At 44.0% G+C, this 24,000-nt stretch overlaps 1 protein-coding gene across 1 annotated transcript in view; it reads left to right on the forward strand.

Annotated features, from left to right (window-relative positions):
* Window positions 1–24,000, forward strand: part of TMPRSS2 (transmembrane serine protease 2) — a 180,440-nt gene that overhangs the window by 90,263 nt on the left and 66,177 nt on the right. Inside the window, exons 4-7 of the mRNA XM_030203820.1 lie at window positions 5,321–5,407; window positions 8,656–8,766; window positions 18,046–18,175; window positions 19,255–19,362. Of these exons, the coding sequence (XP_030059680.1) occupies window positions 5,321–5,407; window positions 8,656–8,766; window positions 18,046–18,175; window positions 19,255–19,362 (436 nt within the window). The remainder of the gene's footprint in view (window positions 1–5,320; window positions 5,408–8,655; window positions 8,767–18,045; window positions 18,176–19,254; window positions 19,363–24,000) is intronic.

Consider the following 24,000-nt stretch of genomic DNA (forward strand, 5'->3'; position numbering starts at 1 on the left):
AGATTCCGCCTGGGCGCACGGCACTTTCAGTATTGTGTGCTGCCCTTTGGGCTCGCCTCTGCCCCACGAGTGTTTACAAAGTGCCTCGTGGTGGTGGCGGCGTATCTACGCAAGCTGGGAGTGCACGTGTTCCCATATCTCGACGATTGGCTGGTCAAGAGCACCTCGGAGGCAGGAGCCCTCCGGTCCATGCAGTGCACTATTCAACTTCTGGAGCTGCTGGGGTTTGTGATAAATTACCCAAAGTCCCATCTCCAGCCTACTCAGTCTCTGGAATTCATAGGAGCGCTGCTGAATACCCAGACGGCTCAGGCCTACCTTCCCGAAGCGAGGGCTACCAATCTCTTGGCCCTGGCTTCGCAGACCAGAGCGTCTCAGCAGGTCACAGCTCGGCAGATGTTGAGACTTCTGGGTCATATGGCCTCCACAGTTCATGTGACTCCCATGGCTCGTCTTCACATGAGATCTGCTCAATGGACCCTAGCTTCCCAGTGGTTTCAAGCCACCGGGAATCTAGAAGATGTCATCCGCCTCTCCACCAGTTGCCGCACTTCACTGCTCTGGTGGACCATCCGGACCAATTTGACCCTGGGACGTCCATTCCAAATTCCGCAGCCCACGAAAGTGCTGACGACGGATGCATCTCGCCTGGGGTGGGGAGCCCATGTCGATGGGCTCCACACTCAGGGTCTGTGGTCCCTCCAGGAAAAGGATCTGCAGATCAACCTCCTGGAGCTCCGAGCGATCTGGAACGCACTGAAGGCTTTCAGAGATCGGCTGTCCTGTCAAATTATCCAAATTCGGACAGACAATCAGGTTGCAATGTATTACGTCAACAAGCAGGGGGGCACCGGATCTCGCCCCCTGTGCCAGGAGGCCGTCGGGATGTGGCGTTGGGCGTGTCGGTTCGGCATGCTCCTCCAAGCCACGTACCTGGCAGGCGTAAACAACAGTCTGGCCGACAGACTGAGCAGAGTCATGCAACCGCACGAGTGGTCGCTCCAGGCCAGAGTGGTACGCAAGATCTTCCGAGCGTGGGGCACCCCCTCGGTGGACCTTTTCGCCTCTCAGACCAACCACAAGCTGCCTCTGTTCTGTTCCAGACTTCAGGCACACGGCAGGCTAGCGTCGGATGCCTTTCTCCTCCATTGGGGGACCGGCCTCCTGTATGCTTATCCTCCCATACCTTTGGTGGGGAAGACCTTACTGAAGCTCAAGCAAGACCGCGGCACCATGATTCTGATCGCGCCCTTTTGGCCCCGCCAGATCTGGTTCCCTCTTCTTCTGGAGTTGTCCTCCGAAGAGCCGTGGAGATTGGAGTGTTTTCCGACTCTCATTTCGCAGAACGACGGAGCGTTGCTGCACCCCAACCTCCAGTCTCTGGCTCTCACGGCCTGGATGTTGAGGGCGTAGACTTCACTGCGTTGGGTCTGTCTGAGGGTGTCTCCCGGGTCTTGCTTGCCTCTAGGAAGGATTCCACTAAAAAGAGTTACTTTTTCAAGTGGAGGAGGTTTGTCGTGTGGTGTGAGAGCATGGCCCTAGAACCTCGTTCTTGCCCTGCACAGAACCTGCTTGAATACCTTCTGCACTTATCAGAGTCTGGCCTCAAGACCAACTCAGTAAGGAATCACCTTAGTGCGATTAGTGCTTACCATTATCGTGTGGAAGGAAAAGCCATCTCTGGAGAGCCTTTAGTCGTTCGATTCATGAGAGGCTTGCTTTTGTCAAAGCCCCCTATCAAGCCTCCTGTTGTGTCATGGGATCTCAACGTCGTCCTCACCCAGCTGATGAAACCTCCTTTTGAGCCACTGAATACCTGCCATCTGAAGTACTTGACCTGGAAGGTCATTTTCTTGGTGGCAGTTACTTCAGCTCGTAGGGTCAGTGAGCTTCAAGCCCTAGTAGCTCATGCTCCATATACCAAATTTCATCACAACAGAGTAGTGCTCCGCACCCACCCAAAGTTCCTGCCGAAGGTGGTGTCGGAGTTCCATCTTAACCAGTCAATTGTCTTGCCAACATTCTTCCCCAGGCCGCATACCCGCCCTGCTGAACGTCAGTTGCACACATTGGACTGCAAGAGAGCATTGGCCTTCTACTTGGAGCGGACACAGCCCAACAGACAGTCCGCCCAATTGTTTGTTTCTTTCGACCCTAACAGGCTAGGGGTCGCTGTCGGGAAACGCACCATCTCCAATTGGCTAGCAGATTGCATTTCCTTCACTTACGCCCAGGCTGGGCTGACTCTTGAGGGTCATGTCACGGCTCATAGTGTTAGAGCCATGGCAGCGTCAGTGGCCCACTTGAAGTCAGCCACTATTGAAGAGATTTGCAAGGCTGCGACGTGGTCATCTGTCCACACATTCACATCACATTACTGCCTCCAGCAGGATACCCGACGCGACAGTCGGTTCGGGCAGTCGGTGCTGCAGAATCTGTTTGGGGTGTAAATCCAACTCCACCCTCCAGGACCCGAATTTATTCTGGTCAGGCTGCACTCTCAGTTAGTTGTTCTTCGTAGGTCAATTTCTGTTGTTTCCTCGCCGTTGCGAGGTTCAATTGACCTGGGTTCTTGTTTTGAGTGAGCCTGAGAGCTAGGGATACCCCAGTCGTGAGAACAAGCAGCCTGCTTGTCCTCGGAGAAAGGGTATGATACATACCTGTAGCAGTTGTTCTCCGAGGACAGCAGGCTGATTGTTCTCACCTTCCCTCCCTCCTCCCCTTTGGAGTTGTGTATTTCATATTTTTTGCTAGTCATTCAACTGGCGGGAGCGGTCGCGCACGGGCGGGAAGACGGCCGCGCATGCGCGGTGGGCGTGCCCTGCGTGTCGACCGTCCCGCGAAGCTTATTTCCGGTTGGTGGGGGCTGCCGCGGACGTCACCCAGTCGTGAGAACAATCAGCCTGCTGTCCTCGGAGAACAACTGCTACAGGTATGTATCATACCCTTTATCTGTATAAGCCAGACAGTTATAACTTTACAGGTGTGATTGCAATTTCTGCATTCAGACTTAAATGGATAAGTTTTTAAATCTGCATAAATTGCAGCTCCACCCTTGATATGCCCCTGGCCCCTCCTTAAGTTACATGGATGTTTGGGCATCTGTATTGCAAAAATGTATCTAGTTACTAGTAGATGATTTTCACATCAAAGCCGTTAACATGGCCTGCACCTGATACTTGATAGCATGAGTGCTTTTGAATATGGACCTCATTGTTTCCAGTAAGACAGCAAGGAGCATGTATATTTGTACATGTTAGAGGCAGTCTCTGGTGCTTCAGATTTTATTACAATAGGTCACTTAAATCTTTGTGAAACAACTGTGGGATTTGACTAATATTTTTAAAACAGAGTTCTCCAACCTATACTGGGAACCCCACAGCCAATCAGGTTGTCAGAATATCCACAATGACTATGCATGAAACTAAATTAGCATAGACTGAAAATGCAATATATTTGATGAATCCTACATTAATTTATTTTTTTGTCTTTGTCTTGCTGCAGCTTGGAATATTGCATGCTCCCAGCTGTAGCAGCACAAATAGAGGGCACCAAGTTGTGTCCATTTTCTCTACAAAGGCTGGTCTAGTGTTTTTGTTTAAAAATAAAAAAACTATCCCTGATTACCCCGCCCTGGGGAAGAGGAGCAGGAGCTCAACCTTCCTACAGTAATCTTTATGGTATTGTCATTGAGGGTCAGACTGCTAACTTCTCTTCTTGCCTACCATTCAACAAACTCTTTGAGGGGGACTAAGGCTGTCTCTGAGATATGAAATTTTTGTGCTTGTTTTGTCAATGGTTTAGGGACCCCTGTTTGTGGTGAACTGTTCCCCATCTTTCTCTTTCATTCCCTTCCCACTTCACCTGTTTCCCTTTCTCAATATCTCTTATCTCCCTCCTTTAGTACTTACTCATACTTCTCCCAACCCTCACTTATACTCCCCTCCAGTAGTCCCCAAAGTCTCACTTATTCTTCCTAGGGTTCACCCCAAGGCCTGACTCTCTTCTTTACTTGGGCTCCTTTAGATCATTGAACATCTCCCCAGCCTCCTGTTAGTGCCACTTCCCGTCATTTTAGCTCTAGTCATCCTTCCTAGTATTCACCCCCCCAGGCCTCTTTTTCATCTCTCTTAATATACCCCACTAAAGTCTACTTTCTACATTTCTCCCCATCCTCTCATACCTTCCCTGTGATTCCTCTAAAGATTGTCATGGCTTTCCACTGTTTTCCAAAGAGTCTCTCTCTCTCTCATGTCCAGTGTTCTCATTCAGCATCTCCCCTTTCTCCCTATTGCCTGTGTCCAGCATTTCATCTCTCCCCCACATTGTGTCCAGTGTCTCCTCTTTCTTCCTATTCCTCTCCTTGTGTACAGCTTCCCTTCTCTATTTACCTTTCCTCCTACTGCCTCTGTGTCCCTATTCCCCTCCCCTTCCCTAGTTGTCCAGTATCTCCCTCTGGGTCCTTATTTTCCCCCATGGCTCCACCATATCTACATGATCTTCCTTCAGTCCCCTTTCCTCTCCAGCAGTTTCCTTCTGCATGGTCTGTTGCTATTGTTCACTCTGGGACCTTCTGGGGTTGTGATCAGACAGAAAGGAAGCACGTAACTTTCAGCCCATGCACAAGCTGGCAGCCCTGTGGCATCCTGCCCCCACAGAAGAAAGAGGTCCTCTGTTGAAGGGGGTGGGATGCAGCAGAGTCATCGGCATGCATACGGACTGAAGACCCCATGCTTCCTTTCTCTCTTTTCACAACTGTCGCAAGTCCTAGAGTGATCTGCTAGTGGTGGCTGAGACCAAGTTGGGATGTTGCTTGGATCGACTTGCTGGGGCTACAGCTGCCTCTTCTGCTGCCAACAGAAAATCAGAACTTGCAGTGGCCATCTGTGATACTGTCCTCCCTGTTTGAAAACTGGTCAGAATGGCCAAATACTGGCTGGTTATCAACCACTCTGTTTCTGCACTGCACTGTCTGCTCCAGCTTTACTTATCTACCTACAGTGGAGGCAGAAAAGGTGGAGTAGACACTGCAGACTGAATGTGAGGAAGAGCAGAAGCTGAAAAGGGAGTAGAGCAATTGTTTTGTGCTCTTATGTCCATTCCAATTTCACGTGCCATTTCTGTGTCAATAGGCAACACGTGAGAATGGCCCTTCCTCTTAGTGCCTGTCCTAGATCTAGCTCTAGACCCTTCCTCTTGCTCACTTCCTCCTCAGATAGCCCCCATACCTTTTATGAGCTTTAGCACTAGGCCAGTTGTTTTCCATTCCACCAACTAACATGATTAACAACAAAACCTTTGCTTGGCCCTTGAATTACAGAGACCAGGAAGATTGTTTGCATTGTGGTGTCGATCGTGGTAATACTTGCTGCTATCATTGTTGCAGCTGTGCTCATTTGGTACTTTGGTAAGATTTTTGGCCTTTTTAATCATTTGTGATTGGGAGTGGGGTAGGAAAGTTATTTTCTGGTAGCTGTTGGTCTATAAACATACTTCAATTTACTGACTAGTGACCTGCAGTATAACAGAGAAAATTGTATCTGTCTACACCAGGGGTTAGCAGTGTTTTTCAGCTAGGTGGCAATCCAACCTGCTACATCTCCTAAAAGAGGCCTTTGCATACCTGACAAATAGAAACTTCTTCCCCCTTTCCCCCTCCCCAATAATCTGGTATGGAGCTAGAGGGGAACCATTGGAGTGGCCATCTTCCTGATGTAATCGTGCCTGTGGAAAATGGTCAGCCCATACTATAATCTTGTCTTGTGAAGCCCAAGTCATCCCTGCTAAAATCTATCTTCAAACACACACTTGTCTTGTGAAGCCCAAGTCATCCCTGCTAAAATCTATCTTCAAACACACACTTCTCTTGTGGTCCTCCAAGCCTTTAGTTCCTATGCCACAAAAGTTCTCCAGTACCTCTCTCATTCATAGCATGGCAACAGTGGACATTCTGATCCCCATAGCCTGTGTCTTAATAGTCACACTCATTTATAATTTTAGTACGACCACTGCTATAATAAAATATGAAGAAGCGATTGGAGGCTTACCAGCAGTGGAAGCTGAATAGAGCTTCATTCTGATGTCTGCCACAATTTCTTATGGTATACTGGACTCACACATGTGAAGGATTGCCAATCCCCTGATGCATACCAATGTTTCCCAAATCTGGCCTAGGAGACAATTGACCAATTGGGTTTTCAGAATATGCATAAATAATATTGTAATACCGCCTCCCTTTCCTGGGGAATGTATGCAGCAATCTAGACCTCTGCCTCCACGCTTGTGCAGTACTCTTGAAGCATGACTCAGATCAGAACCGAAAAAGATTTAATACCAACTCCATCCGCAAACAAAACAAACAAAATCCTCTCACTATTGGGACACAGTCTTAATTATCCACACTGCCCCCTTCACTTTGTAGCAAACTTCTGCTTTCCCTTATTTATTCGGGTTTATATTCAGCACAGTTCAGTTCTACTTTTAGCAAAATTTCACCCAGCATTTAGCAAAGTTCAGTTCAGCATTTAGCCGAGTGCAGTTCTGTCTTGCAAAATTCAGTTCCACAAAAAAAAAAAAAAAAAAACTCTCAAAAGGAAGAGGAAGAAATTATATGAAATAGGAACATCATACCTCCTCCAGCACTTAAACCAGCTTTTTCCCAATCAGGGCTGGCAGCACACCTCCCTCTTCACAGTACAAACATCTGTGGCCTCCCACGTGCTCTTGTGCTGGAGAGGTTAACCTTGAATATTTTCCCAGTCCATGCTGGCTGTCTCCCCTTGGACTGGCAATTCAGCAGTCATGTCCTGCTCCTTCTCCTTGTAATCCATCTGTTTGGGGCAACTCAGCTTCCTCCTATTTTCCTTCCTCTCTCCCCTCCCCCTGCTTCAGAGCATTCAGAAAATCTCCCCTCCTCCCTTCACAGCTGGGAGGAATCCAGTATTGATTACGCAGCCATGGGAACTGGGCATCCTCATGCCTATTCCTCCCCCTGCTGGTAACTGGGGAACACTACTCCCTAGTCCCTGGGCTGCCTTCCCTTCCGCTTTTGTTGAGAATCCCTCCCAGGTTTTTGGGCCCACCCCTTTCTCCTCATCCCTTAGGGAATTATGGATGTTGTAGTTCTGCGATGCCCTGCTTTTGGCTATATCCCTGCTTACCTGCCCTATCACAATATCCATGAGAGGAATTTTGTATAGAATGGAGGCAGCTACATTATTCCCTGACCAGTAGGAGTTGCAATAACATAGAAGGGAAGTGTGGGGGCCTTGACCCTGTGTCTGCACTGAAGGCTCAGCTGTACCACTCCACCTCCAATGTAGACTTTTTCTGGAAGGCAAGTTGCCAGACTTGGGGGGTGGGAGTGTGGAGCACTTAGAGGGAAAATGCTGGAGTGGGAGGGGGGAGGTTGGGAGTGTGAAGAAGGAACTGGTGATGGGGGATAGAGGTTGGAAGGCAGATGCTGGATATACCTGTTTTTTTCCTGAGAGAGCAACCCCCTGAGCTGGGCAGTCAGCAGAAAGTCTGCATTTACATTGGGATGGTTTTCTGTCCTGCTGGCCACTGGCCTCCCATGTACAAAACCGGCCAAGCTGACCAAATATTTTAAAGGGCCAGATATAGGCAGGTAAAAGTTAAATTTACCTGAATAAATCTTGAAAATGGAGATCTGATAAAACAGTGGTAGAAATGTAAGGGGTTGATATTCAAATCAATTTAACCAGGCAGGAGAGGCTTCTGCTGGGTTATATTGCTTGTGTGAGGCACTTAACCGGATAATGCTGCTGAATAGTTCAGTTTACCACCACTTGATAAACCACTTCATTCAGTAGGTCGAAGCAGTGTGGGTGTACAATGCTAAAAGAAAGAAAGGAAAGAACTCCAATATTTTATAGGACAGCAAATCACACTAGGGGCACTAACCATTAAAACTGTAGCCAGCTATTTTTGTGGGCAGTTTGGGGCAGATTCGGCACTTATGCAGTCGTCTTACGTTAACTAGATAAATCGAACTGCATAAAACTCAATCTTGTCTTTATCCGGTTTCATATAGGCGATTGAGGTCTGAATATGGCCCTTAACCAGTAAAGGGTCATGGATTTGATATTGCCTTTCTGTGGTACAACCGAAGTGGTTTACATTTATTATATGCAGGTATTTTCTCTGTCTGTAGTGGGTTCACAGTCTGGGGCAATGGCGCGTTCAGTGATGTACCCAGAATCACAAGGAGCCGAGCTGGGAATTGAACCAAGTTCAACAGGTTTAGTCCACTGCATTAACCATTAGGCTATTCCCCCAGGGATAAGGGATAGATGGCCACACTAACCTGGATATTCAAATTTGGTGCCCAGACCTGGCCAGGCACTGAATATCCAGGTATAACACAGCTAGTAGCCCAAAAAAAAAATTTCTGACTACTGCCAGCGGAATAATTATCCCTAGGTGTAAGGATGGTTGTATATGTATTTATATTTTAGTGCTTTCTAGTTTTTGACTTGTTGGATTTCCTTAGCAGAACTATACTGCCGTACATGTTGTAGGTAAAAACTAGTAGTGGCTCACCAGACCTAGGTGACGTGGAAACATAATCGCAGGCTGCTGGGGAACCATCTGTCTCATGATACAGTACACTGAGCCTTGTCTTCTTTTTCTCAGTTACAAACAGCAACCTGATGATATGCTCTTCTTCGGGTTCGAGCATCAAAGCGTCTCAGTGGTGCGATGGGATTCCTCAGTGCCCTAATGGGGAGGATGAGAACCAGTGCAGTAAGTAGGACAGCACTTTCATCAAGCATTAAACTTCATACCCTGTGAAGAAGCTGACTGACATTTATTAATATAGGGCCCAAAATTCAGCCGGCGGTGATCAATGTATTGCTGACTACCACCAACACTGAAATTCAATGCCAGGCCGTGTCTGGGCACTGACGTTGAATTTCCTGGTTTGTGGAGCTAGCTGTGGTTATGTGCAATATTCAGCATTTAACCGGCTATGGGTTACTATATAAAGATAAAACCAATTTTTATGCGGTCCTATTTATGATGATAACCTGGCTGGGTAAGTTCTGAATAGCTGTAGTTAACTGGGCAAGTTCTGACTTCTCCCCCAGAATGCCCCCAAAATAGTTGGTTTAGAGTTGGGTGCTAACTCTGATTAACCAGCCAGAAGTGTTTCTGGCTGGTTAAATCACGTTGAATATCAACCCCGTAGGCTTTTTGTGAGAACATTTGCCACCATATTTATCAGCAAAATTCTCTGGTGAGATCTTTCAGAATTAATCGATGTCAGAATCACAGGAAAATCTTGTGAAAATAATGCAATTTTAGATACAGATTGGATCAGTCATTTAAAATGTTCCTCTGTACTGTTGTAGAAGGTAAAGACCATTTGTGTTCGGCAGGACTAGCCCTACCAATTAGTAGGGCTATGTGTATTAGTAGGGCTATGTGTTTTTCCTGCACATAGGCCGGCTTTTCTTTCCTACTTTCAGTCCTTATTGACTTAAATGCATTGCGAGGCCTCATTTGCATCTTTACATGGCTTCACATCCCTCCACATCCTCCTAGGGCCACCCTGGTTTTGAGAGAAAAATTCCAAAGGGGAAAGCTGCTGTTTCTACTTTTTATATGAAAATGTTAGAACATAAAACGTTGTCACAATGGGACAGGCTGAAGGTCCATCAAGCCCAGCTCCTGTTTCCAACGGTGGCCAATCTAGGTTACAAGTACCTGCCAAGATCCCAAAACAGTACAATACGTTTTAGAAATAAGCAGTGGATTTCCCCCAATTCCATCTTAATAATGGCTTATGGACTTTTCTTTTAGGAAGCTATCCAAACTTTTTTTTTTTTAACCCCACTAACTGCTTTTACCACATTCTCTGGCTATGAATTCCAGAGTTTAATTTCACTCACGACTGCATGCCACGAAGGCATGATCCCATCACGTATGCTGTATGTAACAATGTAGTTAGGGGGCATTGTCCTGAATAACTTGAGATTCTTTAGATGTTCAATTAGAATGTAAACTGAACAACGGGAGGAACAGCACCACCTGCAAAGGAGGACCATTCCTCTTTGAAGCAGCACATAACCCTGCTAGTCAACAGTTCTTTATTTCAATGAGCTTATGTTCCACTTAATGAAAAAACAACAAACAAAATTAATGACCATACATTATAATACATTTAACATGCCAAAAATTAGTTCAGAGCTGCTTGCATACCAAGAGTAGGGCAAACCCTAGATCATATTAACACTTTAACATTAAGCCTTATTCATAATTCTACAAATTTGTGAAACAGTCAAGTTTTTAACAATTTTTGGAAGCGCATATAATTAGTTTTGAAACGTACATTCAAAGGTAGGCTATTCCACCATTTTGCTGCTGGGTATGAAAATAAACAAGAAAATTCAGAGGGAAATTGAAGCGACAGTGTCTTGAATTGCTTACATAGTTTTTTCCTGTGCATGATAATAAAAGTTGCCATGTACTGTGGAGCCACACCAAACATAGCTGTTTACTCGAGGGTCCACCCCCCCCCCCCCCCCCCCCGGAAGACCTCCAGAAGGCTACTCCTGTCTCTGAGGCACAGACAGGAAATGCACACTACAACTTAAAAATTGAATGGATCACCACTGGCAACCAATGTAGCTTACAAATCAGTGGCATAGCACTTCAAATCTTGAGGATCTAAATATTAAGCTGCTGTATTCTGCAATGTCTGCAAACTGAGACAAATTGATACACTCAATATGAAGTTCAACCACATTTCCACTTTAACTCCCAAATGAACTATTTAGATGGAAAGTTTATGTACATCCTGCACTTCACAGGAAGCCAGTGAATAGGAGCAACAGAAACACCAGTTTATAAAATTACCAACACCCCTAAGCATTGAATGTACCCTTCTTCCATTTCTTCTGGAGCATAATGAATATTTCATTTCATTTCTTACTTTATAAAACTTGCCTGTCCTGTCTTTACTAACTATTCCAAGCGGTGTACAACAACTTACAATGTGTACATTACAAAGTGTGTAGTCATGTTAAACTAAAACCCCATACCCACCCATAACAAAAAGCATAATTCTAAAAATAAATCAACTTAAACTTATAAAACCTTCAGTCACAGCATGTTTGACTTTGTCCTTGTCATGATGAACTTACATTCCCTTTTAAATATTCAAACATCATTTTCCCTCCACTCTCCTTGATTGAAGTTAAACTGCTGCTCCCTTTTATACCTCTGCTAAGGAAGAAGGTCATTTTCTCTCACCTCTGGGAGCTGATCCAGGAGATACATCTTATTTGTCCTGCACGAATCTCCCTAGAAGCAAATGGGATTTGCACAGTTAGGATGCTGGATAATGAATTATAAGCTCTCTGCTAGTTTGCTGGCCTCGTTTGTTTACTCTTTCCAAAAATATTAGGACTAGGGGGCATGCGATGAAGCTACAATGTAATAAATTTAAAACTAATCTGAGAAAATTTTTCTTCACTCAACGTGTAATTAAACTTTGGAATTCGTTGCCAGAGAATGTGGTAAAGGCGGTTAGCTTAGCGGGGTTTAAAAAGGGTCTGGATGGCTTCCTAAAGGAAAAGTCCATAGACCATTATTAAATTGTCTTGGAAAAATCCACTGCTTATTTCTGGGATAAGCATCATAAAATGTATTGAGCTTTTCTGGGATCTTGTCAGGTATTTGTGACCTGGATTGGCCACTGTTGGAAACAGGATACTGGGCTTGATATACCTTTGGTCTGTCCCAGTGTGGCAATACTTATGTACTAGGGTTGCCAACTCTTCAGAGTAAAGCCAGCCTTCTGCTCTGCCCTGCCTACAGTCAGTGACTTCGGTGACATCTGTATAGGTTTCAGTCCCTTTAGGCCATATTGAAGAAGGGGGAGGTGTAAAGTTTTATACTCTTAAGCCCCCATTGAAGTGTAGATTGTGTCCCTAGACCATCACCCCACATCCTTCAAATACAGTACTTCCCTAAACTTCTGGTTTTGATGCACTGGATTCAGTGATTTGTAGTTCTGACTAAGATGGGACAGAACTATAACTCTATATATTAAAAAGAAGAAAACTAGGACTGTATAACCTGTTCTGTTGACTTTGGTAGAGTTTGTAATTCTGTGCCACCAGATAATGCAATACCTCCCCCATCACCAATTCAGAAACCCCACAGTAGAGCATTACAAGCTAACTAATATTCAGCAACTTTCCTCCTCCTAGACTCCCTAGCAGTCCTCTTACTTGAGCATGTTATCTAATCAGCCTGCAGCTGTCCTGCTGCCTTTTTGTGGGCCCAGGCAGATTATCCTGCCCTGTGGTTTTCTCACACACATCCCTACTCCTCTAGCATTTGCCCTTCTCCAACACTCATACTGCACCAGTCACAAATCCCTCACCTCTCCCTCTACCCTTTATCTCTTTTCAAGCCGTCTCCTATCATACTTCTTGCCTTTCTCCTCTACCTTACTACCTTGTCCCTTATGCAGTGAGTAGCTATGGGTGGGCATAGGCCCATCCAGTCTTGGCTCAGACCCACCAAGAAAGCTCAGTGGCAGCCACCTCACTCTGCTCTTTTCCACTCCTGGATCTGGTATTCCCCTTCTGTGGCCTGTTACCTCCCCCTCCCTCTCTGATCTACCTCAGTATCTTCAATGTTGCTGCATCCCACCCTCGCTGATGTCACATCCTTTTTCTGGATGCGGCAGAGGGACACCTGTGAGGCCAGTGCAGGCAACGAAAGTGCATTGCTGCTGCGCCAGCGAAGATGCTGAGGTAGTCCGGGGGATTGCCAGGCCATGGGTGGGGAGTGGCTAATGCTAGATCTGGGGTCAGAGGAGATAGAGATGCAGCACAAGGAGGGGTTTGGAAGGGCCACCCATCCTAAGTCTGGGCCCACCCAAAAAGATAGGTCTGACTACGCCACTGCTCTTATGTTTTTCCTTCCTCCATTCACTTGCTCACCTCTCATCTCTTTCCTAGTCCCTTTTCCTCTTTGATTTCTATTCAGCAACTTTTCGAAAGAGACCATGCTCTCTGGATTGAAATGTTCAGTGTGGCCTTTTGGAGATCCCTGCTTCCAGTGAACTTCAGTCCTTCCATCTTCCCTTTTTCATTCCATCCCCATATTCATCTGTCTTGTTTTCCCTTCTTAGTTTCTCTTATCTTCCTTACCCCATTGTTCTGTCATCTCACTCATAGTTCTCCTGAGCTTCATTTATTCTTTGCCAAGTGCTTCTCCAGCCACATTCATCCTTTCTCCAGTGCTTCCCACATACTAGACCCAGTTTGACTCCATTAGTGCCCTTCCACATCCCAGCCTTATACATCCTTACCAAGTTTCATTCTTTCTCACCCAGGGGCAAGATGTGCAATGAGGAGGCTAAGTGGGTTGGTTTGGTCCCTTTGCTAGCCCCTGAGGAGAAAGCTGAGCAGACTCAAGAGGGCTGACATGCAGCTACAATTCATCCTCCCACCCTCCCAGGGCAGCAGGATGAGTGAGGCTTGGGATGTACGAGAGGATAAGTGAGACTTTGGGGGAAACACTGGGAAAATATCCCTCATTACAGCATCACTCAGTCTAAGAGAATAAATGACACTTGGCATGAATATTGGGGAAAACTGGAGGCAATGGTCTGGGGTTAATTATGTGGGTAACACTGGAGAGAGAATGGATTAAAGTTTGAATGAGGTTGGGGAGTATGAGTGAAGTATGCTCAGCTTTCTCCTCAGGGGCTAGCAAAGGGACCAAACCAATCCACTTAGCCTCCTCATTGCACATCTTGCCCCTTCCCCTGATCAGCAGCAGGAATAGCATTTGGTCTCTTGTAATCTGTTGTCATAGGGCTGGATTTGCAATTGTTTATAGTTTATTCAAATTTGCTATATTATCTGGATAACAAATATTGCAGCAGTTTACAGTAAATGTACAACATTAAAAAGCACAAAAAAGGCAGGGCTTAAGTCAGTGGTTCCCAAACTTTTTTGGGTCACAGCACCCCTAGGCACCGCATTTCCTCTCAGGTCTCTTCCCCCCCCCCCCCCCCCCCCCACAACTGCATTGAGTCTTAACTTTGCTGGCGAGGATGTCCAAGCCCCATCCAGCTGAAGAAGTCCACTGCCTGAGGCCCGAGCTCCATGCTGCTTGTGCAGCAAGCAAATTGGCGACATGCTTCAGCCACTGATCCAAGCATTCCCAAGCAAGCCCTCCTTCACTTCCCTCTTTCCATCCAGCCTCTGCCCTCTCTTTTCTCCACCCATTTCTAACATCTCCCCTCTTTTCTCTTTCCTTTCCATTGATTCCAGGCATCTCTCCTTTTTTCCATTATTTCTTGCTCAGCATCTCTCCCAGGTTTTCCCTTCCACCTTCCCTCCTCTCCAGCCCCTCCTCTTCCATCATATCCAGCACCGAGTAGAGGAGTAGTCTCATGATTAGTGTAGCGGGCTTTGGTCCTGGTGACCTGGGTTCGATTCCTTAGGCAAGTCACTTAAACCTCCATTGCCCCAGGTACAAAAATTTAGATTGTGAGCCCTCTAGGAACAGAGAAAGTACGTGCACATAATGTGTACAGCACTGCATATGTCTAGTAGCGCTACAAAAATGAGTAGTAGTAGTAGTGTATTCCCCAATCTCCCCTTTCCACCTTCCTCTGTGCCCAGGATGCGTCCTCAATCTCCCCTCCCACTTTCCTCCTTGTCCAGGATGTCACCCTGATATCCCTTTCCCACCTTCCTCCTTGCCCAGTATGTCCCCCGATCTCCCTTTTCCATCTTCCTCCATACTCATCCTGTTCACCTTGCCTCTTGTATCCAGTATGTCCCCCTCCCCCCATCTTCCTTTTTCTGTGCCAGTTTGATTGAAAATGGCAGTGCATGGTAGGCCTCCTTCAGTCCTGCGCTCTGACAGAGTTTCTGAGGTCACATGGAGTTGGGACCAGCAGACACTGACTAAGCACTCGCATGGGTTTCAACTAGGTTCCACAATGCTATCCTGGTCTCCGGGGCAGGGGCGTATCTGAGGTTCGGCGGTAGGGGGGGCAGGGGCTAGAGTGAAGGGGGCACATTATAGCCCCCCCGGCCGCCGCCCCCCCCACCGCCGTCAACCCTCCCCCCGCCTATCGCCGTCACCTACGCCCGCTGTGGTCCGCTTCCTCCGGTCCGGTGCCTTTAAAAATATTACTCCAGCTGGCGGGGGGCCCCAACCCCCGCCAGCCCAGCCGAGGTCTTGTTTTAAGAAGTTTTTCCATCCTTGTGCTATTGAAAACTGCCTGCCTGCTTCCCTTCCAGTTTCGGACTGAGTCTGACGTCGCAGCACATTGACGTCCTGCATGTAAAACGTGCTGTGACGTCAGACTCAGTCCGAAACTGGAAGGGAAGCAGGCAGGCAGTTTTCAATAGCACAAGGATGGAAAAACTTCTTAAAACAAGACCTTGGCTGGGCTGGCGGGGGTTGGGGGCCCCCCGCCAGCTGAAGTAATATTTTTAAAGGCACCGGACCGGAGGAACCAGACCTCAGCGGGGGTAGGTGACGGCGGTAGGCAGGGGAGGGTTGACGGCGGTAGGGGGGTCCAGGGCGAAATCTGCGGGGGCCCAGGCCCCTGTGGCCCCACACAGATACGCCCCTGCTCCGGGGGTGGGGTTGAGGATACGGAGGGTGTTCTTTTTCCCAAGCTGGAGAAGTGTGGGAAACATGCCAAAGGCACCCCTGAGCGTTCACTTGTGGTGTACTGGGGTGCTGCGGCGCACAGTTTGGAAACCACTGGCTTAAGTGTTGCTCATGCTGCTGACCCAGAGGAGGGGTAGGATGTGCAAGGGATAGACAGTATGGCACAGGGAAAGTGGAGCACAAATTTTAGAGTTTGGTAATAAGCAGGAAGCTAGCAAATACACTGGCCAGTTTTCTGTTCTGCTAGTTATCGACCTCTTTCAGAAAACTGGCCAGTTTTTCTGAATATTAGCAGTTTGGCAGCCCTAAATACAGCATCTGTTTTCTGCAAATTTGCTTCTTCTTTTGTGTCTCTTGGAGATTCCTTTTTGAACGCCCAGATCATGCTCAGGTCTACTTGAACATTCCATGGGGGTTCTCAAATATGTGCACATGATTCACTGGGTCTCAGTGGTATATCCAAACTTTGACTGTGGGGAGCTGAGCCCAAAGTAAAGGGGTCCATTTTGCCCCGCTTCCCCGCTGCAATCCCACATACCTGGATTGGCGGGGGTCCCCAAGCTCCACCAGCAGAAGCCTTCCAGTGGTGATATTCTGTGGCGCACTGCCTGCCCTGATTTCAGGGCTAGTCAGCAGCACTCCCAGAATTGCTGATTTTTCAGGTTTATGGCTTAGGCACTGAGGGCAGATGGAGTGAATGCTGGACAAATGCATTCCAGAAGTTGAGCCAAATGCCCTGAAGAATAGAGGCTATATTTTGGCTAATAAATAATATAAATGAATTGTAACAAGCAGAGAGATTTTTTTTCCAAAGTCCCTGTAGTCTATAGTATAGTACAGAACTTAGGGACTGCATGGTTCACATTCCTGAAGCATATGGAGCATGTGCTGCATGTATGATAGTCTCACTAAGTGCAGAATAGTATAGCCCCTAAAGGCAGTACAACGCAGAAAGCCAAATGAACTGTCACACATGCATTTCATAAAGATCTGCACCCATTATGTGTAATTTGCAGCACCCATGTCCTTAACCAGCATCTTTCCCTCCTGCTGGGTCTGCCAGCTTATACACGGGAGCTTTTGAATAGTGGTTATCCTGCTAGGCTGTTGATTGGGAGAAGATTGGAAAAGTACATATAACTTTTCTCCCCACAAGTACACAAGTATTGCCATACTGGGAAAGACCAAAGGTCTATCAAGCCCAGCATCCTGTTTCCAACAGTGGCCAATCCAGATCACAAATACCTGGCAAGATCCCAAAAAGTACAAAACATTTTATACTGCTTATCCCAGAAATAGTGGATTCTCCCCGTCCATTTAATAACGGTCTATGGACTTTTCCTTCAGGAAGCCGTCCAAACCTTTTTTTAAACTCCGCTAAGCTAACCACATTCTCTGGCAATGAATTCCAGAGTTTAGTTGCACGTTGAGTGAAGAAAAATTTTCTCAGATTCGTTTTAAATTCATTACATTGTAGCTTCATCGCATGCCCCCTAGTCCTAATATTTTTGGAAAGCGTGAACAGACGCTTCACATCTACCCGTTCAACTCCACTCATTATTTTATAGACCTCTATCATATCTCCCCTCAGTCGTCTTTTCTCCAAGCTGAAGAGCCCTAGCCGCTTTAGCCTTTCCTCGTAGGGAATTCATCCCATCCCCTTTATCATTTTCGTCACCCTTCTCTGTACCTTTTCTAATTCCACTATATCTTTTTTGAGATGCGGCGACCAGAATTGAACACAATAGTCGAGGTGTGGTCGCACCATGGAGCGATACAAAGGCATTATAACATCCTCATTTTTGTTTTCCATTCCTTTCCTAATACCTAACATTCTATTTGCTTTCTTAGCCGCAGCAGCACACTGAGCAGACGGTTTCAACGTATCATCAACGATGACACCTAGATCCCTTTCTTGGTCCGTGACTCCTAATGTGGAACCTTGCATGACGTAGCTATAATTCGGGTTCCTCTTTCCCACATGCATCACTTTGCACTTGCTCACATTAAACGTCATCTGCCATTTAGACGCCCAGTCTCCCAGTCTCGTAAGCTCCTCTTGTAATTTTTCACAATCCTCCTGCAATTTAACAACTTTGTATAACTTTGTGTCATCAGCAAATTTGGTACCTCACTAGTTACTCCCATTTCTAGGTCATTTATAAATATCCCCTTCAGGGATGATCCCAGCAATCATGCCTTTCTGCCCTCCATGATCTTAGTGATCTGCTTCCTGCTGTTCCCCACCCCCTTGCAAAAATTAAGTCACTCAAATGCTCCCTTCCTCCACCCCAACCATCTGCTGAAGTTTAGGATCAGTACACTCTTTACGAGCAGCTTTGTAAGTTACTCTGTTCATTGCAGTGCGACTCTATGGACCTAATTTCACGCTGCAGGCGTACTCCTCGGAGAACACAGACTGGTTGCCTGTGTGCCAGGACAACTGGAACGATGCCTATGGGAAGCAAACATGTAGTGCCATTGGATACAACACGTAAGTGAAGATTGTTTCTTTCCACCATCCCTTCCCAGAGTCCTGCTTCCACTTTTGTTTTTTTTTTTTTGGGGGGGGGGGGGGGGGGAAGAGGAGAGGAAAGGCATGAAAATGGCTTTCTTGCACTCCTCTTGGGTTTCCACCTCAGTTGGATCCTGCCTCAGTATACCATGAGTTTTTATTTGCAGTTACCTGGAGGGTCTCCACTGCTCCTATGTTCGGTGTCTTGCTGTAGAGACAGTCCTGTGGCTGATAGGTACAGATTGTGGTTCCCTAAACTAGGCATTAAGTGTTGCTATTGTGCAGTGATTTGGGGTGTCTTGTATCTGGGCAGTATCTCCATCTTAAGATACCCAGTCCCGAGGCAAGCTGATCAGGGAAATAAGCCTGGGCCTCCCATATGACAGCATGTACTAGTAGCTCTGTTCCATGGAACATTTTAAACTTAGCTTTTATAAATATTGTGGGGTAGATCTTACCCACTTTAACTGCACAAAGTGGGCCAGGAGTGGATATTCAGTGACACTAACTGGACAGTGCTGCTGAATATAGACTCTGACCGCCGTGCACTATCTGGTCAGAGCAGAGTTAGGACTGAGTCAGTAGTTATTTAGTTAGTGACCATATTCAGACTGCCAAATTATTGGTGGTGCTAAGTCCAATGGAAATAACCCTCCCTGGACACATACAAGGAATTTTCTCAATTTTGGGGGTGACTGTGTGATGATTGAGCTACACTGAATAGAGGAAATGTTGTATACTGTGTATAAAGATGGAATCCCAAATAATAAAAACTATAGCAGTTTTTTTTTTTTTTAATATTTATTTATGGTTTTAACATTTTGAAACACAGTACACAACTGTATATTAATTCTGTAGATACATGGCTTCAAAAAACAGCATAAAGATTTCAAACATCGTTTAAATACGTCAGCTGAACTATTAAAACTATAGCAGTTTAACAGACTTTCTTTGTATTCTGTGTTAAAGCATACTGTGTTTTGTGAAGGAATAATGACTACTAGTTGAAAAATACTCTAGCACCCTCATCCCTGTTGCTTTGTGGATGTTTATTACAGAAACACATACTATACGAGTCAAGGAGTGTCTGCCTCTGCTGCTTCAGACTTCATGCTGTTGAATACAAGCTCTGTAAATGCGGATTTATATCGGAAACTATACAACAGGTAGGGGCTGCACTTGCTGTTTCCATCATTTTATATATTTTGGATCAACTTAACCATCAGATAATTACTCCTGGTGGCATACTTAAGCAACACAAGTACCCTTGGTGGCCTGAAGAATGGTAGGAGGTATCAGATGTCAGTGATGCTCCTTAGCTGATAACGGTTACTGCAGTAGGGGCAGCTGCTTTCTTCCCTTCCCCCAGCCTAAAATGCAACACTTCTAGAATGCACTGGAACACTGCTGCCCTTTTGGACAGCAGCTTTGAAATCTAATAATCTAAATCATGTGACCTTGCACCTCCACTGCTCTTGAAATGGAGTGATCAAACCTGCAGGGACTTCAATAACTTGGTACCAAATGACAGACTTCGTATATGTAGATTCACTTGAGTAAAACCCAGGTGGCAACCAGCTTGTGACTTGGAGTTCGGTTTATTGCAGTTAATGCCAGATATATGTGTGGGACTCATCGCAGAAGGCCTCTAAACCTGTGTCGGAATCACCAACTGATACATGTAAAATGAACAGAGTTTACTGTTTCTCCTTTTTCATGCATCTACAAATCTATTCCTTGAGTCCTGTTTGTCTTCAGAAAAATTGAATGTACAAGTCCATAGATTCAATTGCTTTCAGTTAGGATGGTCTCAGGTGGCACGAGCCAGTTGCCACTGTGTTCAATGGAACATAGATATGAATGTTCAGCATAAAGTGGGTATTCACAAAATTAGCATTCATTAATAGGAGATGTAGTCAAAGTTTTCAAAAATATTTTTTTTGCTATTCATAATATGTATTTTATTGAAATGATATTTTTATATTCATTTCCACAACTGGAAAAAAAGACCACAAATTTTGCAGCAATATGGGCAGTTTGAACATTTCCCCTCTTTTTAAGGTAATTTTATAATTGAGCATATGTGAAAATAGTATGCACATATTTTTCCCTCTGCTGCTACTGGCCAGTTTTTAAAATGAAAGTATGTATATATTCCCATTTTTTAAAAATTATTACAAGGCGTTAGTATGGTTACATTTACAACTGCTTAGTACATGCAGATTTTCTAGATTAATTAGTGTACATGTGTATGTACTTTTCAAACGTCGAAACCACTAAAACTTAGAAACTAGTGGGGTGTGGAAATGCTAATTCGCTAGAAAACTAGCTCCAAAAATTTCCACTTACCAAAAATGACCAAATCAATTTACTCTACGAAAAGTGCTATAAGTAAGAAATCATACTGCACTGTGCTGGAAGGAAAAAAAGGCTTCAAAGAGGCATCTTATATCGGACATGAAGATTGTTTACTTTAAACTTTTAGTGAAGTGAAGGGACTAGATTCCTTACAAAATGTGCACTATGACACCATCCATTAAAATATTTACCATATACGTTTGTGTATTTTGATTCTCGCATATAAGTAGATAAGCGATTTTGAGTCATAAGTTGAGGTTAAAAATTAAGGATTCATTCATAATATGTACTGACATTAGGATAAGTCAGCAAATGTTACATACCCTACTTTTAAAATAGTAGTTTTTATTTTAGTGTAAGTTACAAAGCCTAGTCAAATCCATCAAAATGACTCGTGAGAATATCCAAATGGAAGATGAAAGTCTGCCTCAGTAATGCCATTGGCATAGACATCTTCAACCTTACTATTTTTGTTATCCAATTTATCTTCAATATCATTGTTTCTGTCATCTGTATAGAGCATGTCATCTAGCTGCGTCAATCTCTGTAGCTCTTATTGATTCATCCAGAGGATCACTCTGCTCTAAGGTTAGGGTTCGGCATCACTATTCTCTTTAGATAAGAATCTGTTTTCCCTCTTAATCTGAGTTGCAAGCATACAAACTCTTCAGAAAGGTCCTAAACGTTTTCCTAATTTGGAAGGATCACTTCAACATTACACCTTTTGTTATCTTTGATCTTAGTTATAGATCAGTCTGCCTGAGACAAAATGTTCGTAGTCTGTCTGTTCTGATACCTCTTTTATAATTGTTTTTAGTCTGGCAATTTTTAAGTCTATCTTCTTTATTCAGGCTCTCTAGGCTAAGCCATTCTTCCTGTAGCTTTATGCAGTAGTTGGAAGTTCTAAATTTGGACCCTTCATTTTCTACTCAACTCCTCATGTTTCTGCTGGTCTGTTACCTTAGTAATAAATAATTTAAATAAAAAACAAAAAGAAAAAAACCTAGTAACTGGTTGTGGGCATCCTATACCACTTTTGTTGCGATAACTGAGTTGAACACTGTTTTCAGTGTACTCATTTAATACCACTTTATAGGCTATCAAAATCCATTCTTTCAACAAACTATTATTAACCAACCATCTTTCTCTCTACTATCCTCCTACATGTCTTACACCTAGATCCAACAAGGGTTGTGGTCTGGAAGTGCTACCTATTTGGGTTGTGTAAACCCTTTCTTTAATAGAGGTATCCAAAAGTATATATATTCAGTATGGAAGTATGCCCCATGTGGATCTGAGAAAAAGGTATGAAATGAATCTCATAAGATCCTGAAATGTTTATATTCCTGGATGAACTGATTTCTGGATTTGGGCAAGTGTTAATTATCTCATTAAAAGGTGTCTGATCTACATTAGGAGTATATGTATTTGTAGAAGGAAGCACTTGATCATGAACAATCACATCTTTTAAATGTATGTATCACAAATATTGTAGTTCTCCCCCTCTCCCTGTTCTTTTTATCCATGTCCTCCCTCTCGGTTTTTCTCTGTATTTTTAGATTGTAAACTGCCCTGACGGTTTTCCATAGGGCAGGGGTAGGAAGTTTTGAATAAACTGAGACACTTTGAATATAGTCAAGCTTTTATGTACTTCTTCCTTCCTCTATTATTAAACAAGAATATGGCTATGGGGAATACTCTAGTAGTTTTTTTTTTTTTTTTTTTGTGTCCTGAATAAGCATGTTTGCCTTCAAGTATCCCGCTCTTTAAATAGCAGTTGTCTATCTTGGTGATATTTAAAATCTAAAATCAGAATAATGTTCACCCAGAAAAAGATATATAATCAAGGCATCCCAAGCTGTGTGTGTGTTCAAAAAAAAAGTAAGAAATGCATCCAGTCCCTTAAAACTTATTAACCCACTCCACTTTTTAGGGTCCTATTTGGCTTCCAAAGGAGATCAGAGGGCTAGAAAATCCAGATCTTTGTTAAGTCCTGTCTGGTGGGTGTCAAAATATTTAATCATTTTGACTTCAAAGGTGTTGCATTCCTGTATTAGTTTAAAGTTTCCCTTAAGTATTCTCACCATAAAATCATTAGTACAGTGTTCTGGTATTATAAAGTGCTGTCCCACAGAGGTAATATCCTGGTTGGCACTGGCATTTTTCATATGATGTCTATGTAAATTAAATCTCTTCAGCATCTGGCTTGTTTCTCCAATATAGCATCCTTCTTCACATTTTTTACACTGGATGACATATACTACATTGGAAGATATATATGCACAATCAATTGCTTATGGGAATACAGTACCACAGCTACACATAGGTGTTCTCTGGGTCTGAGTCTCTAATGTTTTATTTAGGGTCTTTTTCGCCCTCACCCCAAATCACCAGGTATAGCCAATTTACAGACATAAAAGACTCAAGATTACTTATGAGAAAGCAATAAGATTTATTCCAATTGATTGGTTTCTTTGCTTGCACAAAGGTACTGGCTGTGACTGTCTCACTCAATTGAAGTAGGAAGTACAATCACTTATATATGTTCATTAACATAACCGGTCATACATAGGTAATCTGACATTATCTCATTTATTGGATATATTCTAATTTAATGGTTAACACTGATTGGCTGTGGTAATGAGTTGATTAGTATTTACTGGAAAAGTTAATAATAGAGTAGCTGTTCCTGGAAGACGGAGTTATCTTGTTCTATTTTTCACCAAATCAAAAGAAAAAAAGCAGATCAAAAAAGACAAACAAATAGAACAGGAGGGTAACAGAAGAAGTGGTTTATTACAAGTTACCCGACGTGGCCACGTTTCGCCCTCAGGCTGCGTCAGGGGTAAAAAAACTACAAAATAAAAATACATAATGAATAAAACATAAACATCACATTGTATATTTGATAATAAAACATATCTAAAAACACTATCACATCATATAAAATAAAAACAGATCAAATTTAAAAACATAATACAATAAAATATAATATCAAATCAATATCAGTTAAAAACATTCAGATTAAATATGCATGCAATAAAATAATTTTAATACAAGACATGATATCAACAAAAAAATATCAACACTAAATGTATATCAAACAGAACTGCATAGGACAGATAGGTGGAGATATACAACACTAAAATAACTGAATGACCGTACATACTAAATATCACCTACCTAATAGGGGTAAAAAGCAAAGTGAACCCCTAAAAGTAGACATACAACCACCTAAAAAATACAAAATAAATAAATAAAATCTCACAATGCCTGTGAGTTGTAATCAGTTTTTTTCATGGCCACTGTGGAGTTCTTTTTAATGATATCATCAGGATATATGTGATTGTCACAGAACAGTATGATGTTTTTAGGTACTTTGTATTGATTTGAGTTGCTATCTATTAGAACATGGAAACCCACTGATTCTTACTTTTTAACAAAGT

Source organism: Microcaecilia unicolor, chromosome 5 (assembly GCF_901765095.1).
Source record: "Microcaecilia unicolor chromosome 5, aMicUni1.1, whole genome shotgun sequence".
Taxonomy (NCBI): Eukaryota; Metazoa; Chordata; class Amphibia; order Gymnophiona; family Siphonopidae; genus Microcaecilia; species Microcaecilia unicolor.